This window comes from Hippoglossus hippoglossus, chromosome 16 (assembly GCF_009819705.1).
Source record: "Hippoglossus hippoglossus isolate fHipHip1 chromosome 16, fHipHip1.pri, whole genome shotgun sequence".
Taxonomy (NCBI): Eukaryota; Metazoa; Chordata; class Actinopteri; order Pleuronectiformes; family Pleuronectidae; genus Hippoglossus; species Hippoglossus hippoglossus.
Genome location: NC_047166.1, coordinates 592,790 through 603,162, shown reverse-complemented (window position 1 = coordinate 603,162; position 10,373 = coordinate 592,790). Strand labels below are relative to the sequence as shown.

Genomic DNA, 10,373 nt, shown 5'->3' with positions numbered 1-10,373 from the left:
CGGTGACAGCGTCTTCAACGCGGGCTACACCCGGACCATCCCGGGTCTGCTCAAGATGGGACAGATGGTGAGAGTCCACCCACCGCAATGTTACTGCACTTTACCCGGAGACAAGCGGGACTTTACCCGGAGACAAGCCGGTGTTTACCTGGCGTGAACCCAGACTGTGTCCACCATCAACCAGGAGATAATATAACTGAAGTGAATCTGCAGCTAATTAAATTAAGTTCTACTGATATGGTGGTTAACCTGGTGTTTAACCGGAGTTAACCTGGTGTTTAACCGGAGATTATCCAGTGTTTACCTGGAGTTAACCTGGTGTTTGACCGGAGATTATCCAGTGTTTACCTGGAGTTAACCTGGTGTTTACCCGGAGTTAACCTGGTGTTTACCCGGAGTTAACCTGGTGTTTAACCGGAGTTAACCTGGTGTTTACCCGGAGTTAACCTGGTGTTTACCCGGAGTTAACCTGGTGTTTAACCGGAGATTATCCAGTGTTTACCCGGAGTTAACCTGGTGTTTAACCGGAGATTATCCAGTGTTTACCTGGAGTTAACCTGGTGTTTAACCAGAGATTATCCAGTGTTTACCCGGAGTTAACCTGGTGTTTACCCGGAGATTATCCAGTGTTTACCCGGAGCTAACCTGGTGTTTACCCGGAGTTAACCTGGTGTTTAACCGGAGATTATCCAGTGTTTACCCGGAGTTAACCTGGTGTTTACCCGGAGTTAACCTGGTGTTTAACCGGAGATTATCCAGCGTTTACCCGGAGTTAACCTGGTGTTTGACCGGAGATTATCCAGCGTTTACCCGGAGTTAACCTGGTGTTTGACCGGAGATTATCCAGCGTTTACCCGGAGTTAAACTGGTGTTTGACCGGAGATTATCCAGCGTTTACCCGGAGATTATCCAGCGTTTACCCGGAGTTAACCTGGTGTTTGACCGGAGATTATCCAGCGTTTACCCGGAGTTAACCTGGTGTTTGACCGGAGATTATCCAGCGTTTACCCGGAGATTATCCAGCGTTTACCCGGAGTTAACCTGGTGTTTACCCGGAGTTAAACTGGTGTTTGACCGGAGTCCAAAACTTCCTGTTTGATAAAATGACATTGAGAGGCTGTTTAAGGAAATTGATCAATTAAGTTTAAAATCCAGTAAAACTCCATATAATCTGATAAAGTGTGTGTGTCTTCCCAGCTCGCTCTGCTCGTCACCTTCCTGTGTGTGCGCTGTGCTCGGGGGTGGCCCAGCTGGGCGGCGTTCCAGTTCTTTGAGGTGGTGACGCTGTGGTTCCTCGTGGCCTTCCTCATCTTCTTCCTCATGCACCTGTTCAGGCTGCAGGCGAAGATGCCGTGCATCAACTGGCCTCTGACGGTGAGCGCAGTTCAGTGAAGTTGAAACTGTTAAATATAAGATTTAATGGGAAAACACATTTATTCAGTTCAGTGTCATAGCAGCAGGTTTATTTCCACAGGGTCTAAAAAGTCTAATAATTTAATAATCTGTAAAAGTCTTAAATATGTACAAATATTATGTACTAGGTTTTAAATAAGTTTGAGTAATTAATAAATAAGTAATTTAATCCTGACGGACGGTTTTTGATTTGATTCAGCCTGAAGATACAAACTGGTTTGTCCTGTTTCAGGAGTTCTTCCATTACTCCGTTGGCACCGTCCTCGTCCTCATCGCCTCCATCGTCGCTGCGGTGAACAGTGGATCCGTGTCTGCGCTGGTGGCCGGGTCGGTACGTAAACACACCGGGACGCCTGGGGAGAGGAAGCACAAGGAAGTGGTCGTGTTCAGTGTCCCTGAGGAGAGTCCTGAAGAACGTCCCCCTCTGAAGCTGTCCACGACCTCTGACCTCTCTGATCTCTGAACGCTCAGAGTTCTGTGATGTGTTTACTCTCACAAAAGGTTGAGGCCGTGGAGGTTACGTTTTTTTTAATGTAAATTAATTGTAATTTCTTTCTATTTTTATATCAGTTGTGATGCAGTATCATTAATACCATCATCCATGTTGCCATAGTGTTCTCACAAGTTGTGTTCGAATGTCAAACACATCGTGTCCACGACTTCTCACATCGTGTCCACGACTTCTCACATCGTGTCCACGACTTCTCACATCGTAACCACAAGCTCGTAACAGAATTTACTGAGGTCTGTAACCATGGCAACTACACATCAAGATGGTGACAGCTATAAACTCAAAAGACAAAAGAATTAAAAATGTTTGATTTAAAATAACTCTAAAATGTCTAACAAGAAATTTGTGTCAAAAATAATTTAACATCACATTTGACAAATCTGTAAATATTTAAATAAAAAATGTGTTCATTATCTTCACCCACTGACTGTTAACCGGGTTGGTATCTGTAGTCCCTGGAAACAGAAGCAGAGAGAGTTTTAATTTAGTTGTAATGATGATATTAATATTAATATTTAGTTGTATTGATGTAACGATTTGTTTCTCCTCAGGTGTTTGGCTTCATAGCGACGTTCCTGATGGCCGTGAGTCTGTGGACGTCCTACAGTGTGACCTGTGGTCCTCACCCCACAGGTACGTCCTCGTCTCCCCTGTCCGCTGCTTCACGTGTTTCAGAAAATCAACCTGTTGACAAACTGGGACACAACCATCAGTCAATCAATCATCTTTAGTTGATTGATACAGAATTCACATTTCAACTGTTTTGATGATCGATGGATCGTTTTCCAAGTAAACACAGTGTCTCAGGATCCAGTGTCAGATGAGCTGTTTTTATTTAGTTCCCACTTTCCTTCTGACCACACACACACACACACACACACACACACACACACACACACACACACACACACACACACACACACACACACACACCACACACACACAGTGAGGAATGCTAACAGTGCTAATCAGCCATTAAAGAGGAACTGAGAAGCAGAATATCCAGATTATTTTCAACACTGAGTCGATTGTTTCCTTTCTTCAAGTGAGAGTCGGACATGTGATCAGATCCACATGACGAGAATTCTTGTTCCTGAAGCCAGAGTCTAACTTCCTCTCTTCCCTTCTTCAACTCTTTGGTTGCTCCCTCCATCACTGCTCCTCCCCTCCAGGTTCATCTGTGTGAAACATCGTCTCTGAAGAAACCGACGTTTCAGCTCAGCACCCACCTGGAGAATTCACCTGATCAGAACTCAGAGGTAACTAGTGCTGATCCAGGACAAGCGTCGATTTCAACCAGTTGAAATGTAAATATATTCTGTTTGCCACTGAATCTTCTCAAACCTCTGACGTCACATTAAAAGGTGCCGAGTCTCACATTTCAACCATCGATTGTATCAGTGACACGTTTGATAAACTCACTTTTCATATTATTGTCACGACTACATTTCCCATCATCCCTGCTGCTTCCCGCCCCTGAAACAGGTCGACATGTTTAAAGATCTTTTTGTCTCGTGAGCTTTTCGTCGTTCACCAGCTGTGAGCGTCTTTAGAACAGCGCCCTCTTCCTGTTGTGTGCCCTCCTGACAATTTCTGTGTTCCCTTTTTTTTTGATTTCCTCAGTGTTTAACGCCGCTAGCTTGATTTGTTCAAGTTGATTTTAAACGTCCAGCGTTTTTACATCCTCCGCTCAGTGACATCAGTTTAGAGCCACTCTTTTAAAATCACTTTTCACAATGATGCACAGTATAGCCCTGTTAGCCTGCGATGCTAATTTTGCTAGCACACCAAAATATCTGCGTTGTCATTCTGGTGTGCTAATAACTATTACAAGCAGATATTTTATAGAAAAAAGCATGCATGCTAATGATTTTGTTAGCATGCTAAAACATTACTCAGGGGCTAATACACACGTGTGCTAAAAACTATAGCATGCGAAAAAAACTTATGATATGAAACAGTGAAAAAGAAAACAACAGCATGCTAACAATGCTACAAACAAAACCAGGATTAATAAAGTTTCTTTTTCTTATTGTCAACATATTTGATGTGCAGAATCAAACCAACGATATATTAATCTACAAACAAGTCTCAAAGGCTGTGGATTCATCTTCCACAAAAAATAGTCCCTGACAAAGACACAATGTGCCATTAATTTGACAAATGAATGGAAAAATTGTCCATGAACCTTCTCTGGGTGTGGCAGAAACTCCCATGATGCATCACTGTTACTCTCCACAGTTTAGAGGAAGTTCAGTATCTGAGTTCACTTCCTCTCCAGCTTCACTGAAACAGACAGGACAGGTGTGAATGTCCAAGATGTGATAAACGTTTCAAATGTTTGTCACATCAGAAAAGATCTCGAGACGAGAGCAGCGGCTTCTTTCAGCCACTCGGTGATTGATTGTTGATTCTCTCGCTCGTCAGGGGAGAAATTAGCTGGTGTGGAAATCTGTTGCACAGAAACATACATGTTAACAAAGAATATGCACAAAATTAATGAATGTACCAAATATCAATCAAAAGGATTTTCAGATTAATATCATGTATAAATGGACCAATGAAAGGTCTGGAACAGAAACATTCATGTATGGATTATTAAACAGGTTCACATGAATAAATGTTCACACAGATGAATTAACTATTTAACAACTTGCACAACTATTAACAAACCTATGTGCAGATTAAGAAAAGTATTTGTGATACTGTAAAATTAAGGTAAAACTTCAGGATGAACTAAACCTGCATATGGATGAATAAGGTTCGGACTTTTGAAATAGATACAGACCTGTTATTGAAATACAAGTGACATTATTTAATTATCATTTCATCTGAATGAAAGCACAGATTAATAACTTGTGTCAGAAACATAGTGAAAATATCTTGACTATTTAAAGACAGAGCATCACAGCACGTTAACTTTTTCTCTGACTGAAGCACAATCAGTAAAAATCTCACCTCACCTGAACTTTGCATGATTTTGTATTTTCTCTATTTTTATGACTTTGAATATTGATCTCTGCTTCTAATTAGTGAGTAAAAAGATAAATGATCTCAGCTCAAACATTCAGTCACATTTTATTTACGCTTTATAAATGTGTGCAGACGAATTTCCACATCGTAGGACCCTGAACTCCGTAGGTCTCTTAACCAATCAGTGTGTCAGGGACATTCAAAAGAAATCGACTTAATTATCACCAATGACTCGATGCAGTGATTTTAATTCAAGAAACATCTCTGATCAGCATATCAACTCTTATCATGTTCATTTTGCTTTAACCACATAAATTAACTTTTCAAAGAGACGAGACCAAGATTAAAAATCTGACCAGACATTTGAATCCAAACTCTAAGAAGTTTACGTCCTGCTACGGACACCGAGAAAACAGCTTGTCGGCTGATTGGTGACTTATTATTTGTGAGTAAGTTATTATCAAAGGAGATCCCTTGTGTGAGGAATGATGTAAAATAACTTTCTACCATTAGAATGCACTGAGTAAGTTTAAGTAAAAGTTTTTCTACTCATTTTAGCATTTCTTTATTTTTGATGTGAAACTTTTCTTTGTTTTTAACGAAAGTGACACAATTATTTCCCCTAATTCTGATTCAGTGTGTGAATTCAAGTCTGGATTCTACTGTTGTCCCACAAGAACCTTGTCACTTTCCTTTTCTTTGAATGCAATTGCATGTGTGGCGGACAGAGGTAGCTAGCTTATTCTATCCTAGCTTTACTGTAGCATTACACTCAAGGTACGAAGTCAGTGACAATGTCAGTTCTATTCGAGGAACAACTTCATGTAAACAAGCCTTTTAAAAGGCAGGAGGCCAAACATAAGGACTTTAGGTTTTAGAATTTTACCAGACTTGGTAAAATTCGTTGTTTTTGCCATTCAGGTTCACCAGTTAGCAAAGTTATTGAGGTTTACTCTCATTATTTCTGTCTCTGAGAAAAGTTTGTAAAATTAAAATTCATTCACACTAATGTTTTTTCTCCTGGTGCTAAAAGAAGCTTAGTGAAAAGTGTTTTCTCGATGATTTATTATCGAACTTTTCTGCCGTTTCCAGTTTTAAAACTGAACTCTGCTCTCGGTTGGAGACGTTGATCTTCAGTTTACTGCCTAACTGTCAATCAGATGCCAAAACGTGAGCGTGATGCGTCTGATGTTTCACTGAATGTGTCTTTAAATTCCCTGAGTAGCAGCAGAGAGAACAGAACAAAGGGATTTATGTCTAATTGGATAAAAACCGACTGTTTCACTTTGACTCTGTGGAAGTTTACATTTACATGACAAATTCTAATGTATTCAAAAAGAGATTATTGTCTTCGCCTCTGGTGCAAACGATGCAGCCTCTACACACTGGGAGAGAAGTTACCAGTCGTTGGTTTGAAGCAATCAATCGAATTATTCAAAAGAACAATGATTGGAAATCTTTTGATAATCGTTTTTTCAGCAAACTGACAATCATTTTGTGTTGTTAGTCTTCTCCAGTATGAGTCTTTCGTACGTTGGGGGTTTGGAAAATTGATCAAATTCAAAAACCGGACCATGGGTTTGACTGAACTCGGGGGGGTTGACGGTCCAGAAACTCTCAGTGTGTAGAGGTTTAACATCCTGTTGCATCAAACTGCTCAAAGCTGATTTCTTCAGAGTAAAAACATTTGTGCGTTTGAAGTTTCTGTGATGGACCAAGACGTTCACACCTGCTGAGTATCTTCTTGTTTTACTTGTGTCTGGACCAGTTTGACTCATGAAGCTTTAATTCCATTCGCGACACATCTTGTTAAAAGCTGATTCCTGCTGTTGATGAATATCAGAAGCTGAAGCACTTATGTAGAATCACTGGACATGAATAATGTGTGGGTTTTATTTTGAGCTTTATTTTAGCATGTTTAGATTTTTTTGTATTTCTAACTTTTGATATATCAAATGTTTCCATCAGTATTTACCCAGAGTTCAGTTTTGGTATAGAATTATACTGTATTTTTTATGAATGCATTTCAATTTTTTGACTCTTTAGCTATTTGTTTTGTTTTTTATTGCCGCCTGGAGTCATGTGAGGAATCGGAGCAAATTAGTTTCAACTCTGCTGACGATATAAACTCTGACTGTTTCCATTGTCTTTTCTTCTTGAGGAAAAGATTCTCACCACATGAAATTTGATCTTAGATTCCCTCGGACTCCAGGTCAGACCAACACTGATGTTTACATCCTTTATTCCTGCATGTTTGTATTTTCCGATGCTTCACGATGCACGTGACCGGATTTAAGGCTGTTGGTCCGCTGGGAGACAAAGGATTCTGGGAAATAATCAGCAGTGTGGTGGCCTGTGAGTACTGATGCAGTACGGCCACAGAATGTAGTGTGATCTTAACCGGACATCTCACGAGAAAATAAATGAAATACAGAAGAAATAAATCTGTTAAGTGAATAATATAAACATTTTCAGTCTCTTAGATTTCTTCTAGATGTTAGAAAGTCTGAGATCATAAAAGTGTTTGTGTGGACTTCAGGGAGCGTTTCACACCTTGTTTGTTTCAGACTCTTCAGTTCAGTCTGGACCTAAACATCAGGTGTGAAAGGTTCCTCAGACACGGTCCAGACCAACACACCAAAAGCTTTTGTTGTATTTTCAACATTTGTCTGACCAGATTTTACGAACTGCTGAGTGAGTGAAATCCGGTTTGTTGAGATGTTCACGGCTGTGGAGCTCGAACATCTGTGAGCAGAACCCAGTGGACTCACAAACCCTCAGAGATCAGATCTGATTTTCTCCAAAGTGCCTTAATGTTGTGTGAATTATGATCGGTCCATTAACCAAGATGCTTTCAGTGAAGAGAACAGTGTCGTCAGACTCTGCTGGGAGGAATGAAGTGATTTATCGTGTTGATAGAAGAAGCCATGTCCAGTGTTATTGATCATACGTCACATCACATGTTGTTTCTCTACTTTTTTTTTTAAGTTTAAACTACAAGTTGTGATTTTTGTCGCATGTTGTAAATTAAAGGCTCATTTGCCACCAACTTCCTGTCTCATGATGAGTTCATGTTTTTTACCAAATGAGACTGATGCAACAAACACACATAATAAACACACATAATACACATAATACACATAATAACATAGTTTAGGTTCTGGCCATACTTTCAAAATAAAAGCTCTTTAATTTGAATTCCCAGTTTTTCTGAAAAGAGTTCATCTTCAAGACAAGCGAGCTTCTGATGGAGAGAAGCTGTGAGAGACGTTCACTGCTTCTTCTTCAGAGGGAGACAGTTCAACTAAGCAAGCACTGAAATGACGTTTATCGTGTAGGAGGTTTTTATCCCTTTTATTGTGACGCCTCCTAAGACAAGAGGAGACAGTTCTGTAAAGTGTCAGTAGATGGCAGCATTGTACCACATACACACACGTTTGTACAGCTTCTTAGTGAGGACACTCATTGGCATAATGCGTTCCCTAGCCCCTAACTCAAACCCTAACCATCCAACTAATGCCTAACCTAACCCTTAACCTAACCCTAAACCTAACCCTTAACCTAACGCTAAACCTAACGCTAACCCTTAACCTAACCCTTAACCTAACCTGATTCTTAACCTAACCTAACCCTTAACCTAACCTAACCCTTAACCTAACCTAACCCTTAACCTAACCTGATTCTTAACCTAACCCTTAACCTAACCTGATTCTTAACCTAACCCTTAACCTAACCCTTAACCTAACCTGATTCTTAACCTAACCCTTAACCTAACCTAACCCTTAACCTAACCTGATTCTTAACCTAACCCTTAACCTAACCTAACCCTTAACCTAACCTAACCCTTAACCTAACCTGATTCTTAAACCAAGTCTTAACCCCCAAACAGTCCATTAAGGGGGGGGGTCACAAAGTGAGGACCTTTTGGCCGGTCCTCACTTTGTGGGTTGTAGACTCAAACTGGTCCTCACAAAGACAGCTGTACAAGAGCACACACACACACCACCACACACACAACACACACACACACACACACACAGAGAAGGAGGAGGAAGAAGAGGAGGAGAAGGAGGAGGAAGAGGAGATGGAAGAAGAGGAGGAGGAGGAAGAAGAGGAGGAGAAGGAGGAGGAAGAGGAGATGGAAGAAGAGGAGGAGGAGAAGGAAGAAGAGGAGGAGAAGGAGGAGGAAGAGGAGATGAAGAAGAGGAGGAGGAAGAGGAGGAGAAGGAAGAAGAGGAGGAGAAGGAGGGAGGAGGAGGAGAAGGAGGAGAAGGGAAGAAGAGGAGGAGAGATTAAAGAGGAGAGATTAAACTGGGGATATAAACCGGTCGCCCTCAGACCCAGAAAGAATCTGATTGGTTGTTTGACTCAGCTTCCAGCTGGTGATGCAGTGATGACAGTTTTAAACTAAAACCTTTTCATTAGTGTTTAACACAGTGCACGAAGGATCTCCCTCTGACCTTAGATCATCTCTTCTTTATAACAGCGCCACCTAGAGTTTAACTCTCTGAACTGACTCATTCACACTTAAGACTCGTGTCGGGTTTGAATCCTGTCGTCCGTGTGTCCGTTGACGTCCTCCCTCCATTAACGACAGATGGTGGAGTTTACCTGGTGGAGCAGTGTGTTGCTAAAGGGCACTGAGGCAGCAGCGTGTTCACGCCCTGAGGATTCAGAACACAGACGGTGGAGTCGTCATCTCTGCCCTTTCACCATCTGACCCCCCCCCCCATGTGTCAGCGTTTCGTCTTCGTGCGTCAGAGACAAAACTTCACGACTTCTTTCCTTCGTGTGTTTGTGTCCTGACGAAGGACGCAGAGACCGGCTGTCCGTCGGGAGGCCGTATCCATGGCAACATGAGAGCAACGCCCACTCACTTTCATCTTTCAACTTTCTCAGTTTGTCATCGAGCTGAATGTTCGTCCACCGCACACTGAGAGACACACAGGAAGTGACATCACAAGGAAGAAAGTGTCTTTGATCACATGATCGTTTCAGCTTCCAATCACAGAAGAGGATCTGCATTCATTTCGTCATCAGTACATCTGACAGGTGAGTGATCAGGCAACAGCTCAGGGGCTCAGGCAACAGCTCAGGGGCCCAGGCAACAGCTCAGGGGCCCTGGCAACAGCTCAGGGGCTCAGGCAACAGCTCAGGGGCCCTGGCAACAGCTCAGGGGCCCAGGCAACAGCTCAGGGGCTCAGGCAACAGCTCAGGGGCCCTGGCAACAGCTCAGGGGCCCTGGCAACAGCTCAGGGGCCCAGGCAACAGCTCAGCTCAGGGGTCCTGGCAACAGCTCAGGGGCCCAGGCAACAGCTCAGGGGCTCAGGCAACAGCTCAGGGGCCCAGGCAACAGCTCAGGGGTCCAGGCAACAGCTCAGGGGCCCAGGGGCTCAGGCAACAGCTCAGGGGCCCAGGCAACAGCTCAGGGGTCCAGGCAACAGCTCAGGGGCCCAGGGGCTCAGGCAACAGCTCA

At 42.5% G+C, this 10,373-nt stretch overlaps 1 protein-coding gene across 1 annotated transcript in view; it reads left to right on the top strand.

Moving 5' to 3' along the window:
• The window catches only part of cmtm7 (CKLF-like MARVEL transmembrane domain containing 7), a 3,662-nt gene extending 149 nt beyond the window's left edge, over positions 1 to 3,513 (top strand). The window contains exons 1-5 of the mRNA XM_034611810.1: positions 1 to 67; positions 1,198 to 1,374; positions 1,646 to 1,744; positions 2,476 to 2,557; positions 3,097 to 3,513. The exon at positions 1 to 67 is cut by the window's left edge and continues 149 nt beyond it. Of these exons, the coding sequence (XP_034467701.1) occupies positions 1 to 67; positions 1,198 to 1,374; positions 1,646 to 1,744; positions 2,476 to 2,557; positions 3,097 to 3,110 (439 nt within the window). The 3' untranslated portion in view covers positions 3,111 to 3,513. The remainder of the gene's footprint in view (positions 68 to 1,197; positions 1,375 to 1,645; positions 1,745 to 2,475; positions 2,558 to 3,096) is intronic.
• The last annotated feature ends 6,860 nt before the right edge of the window (positions 3,514 to 10,373 follow it).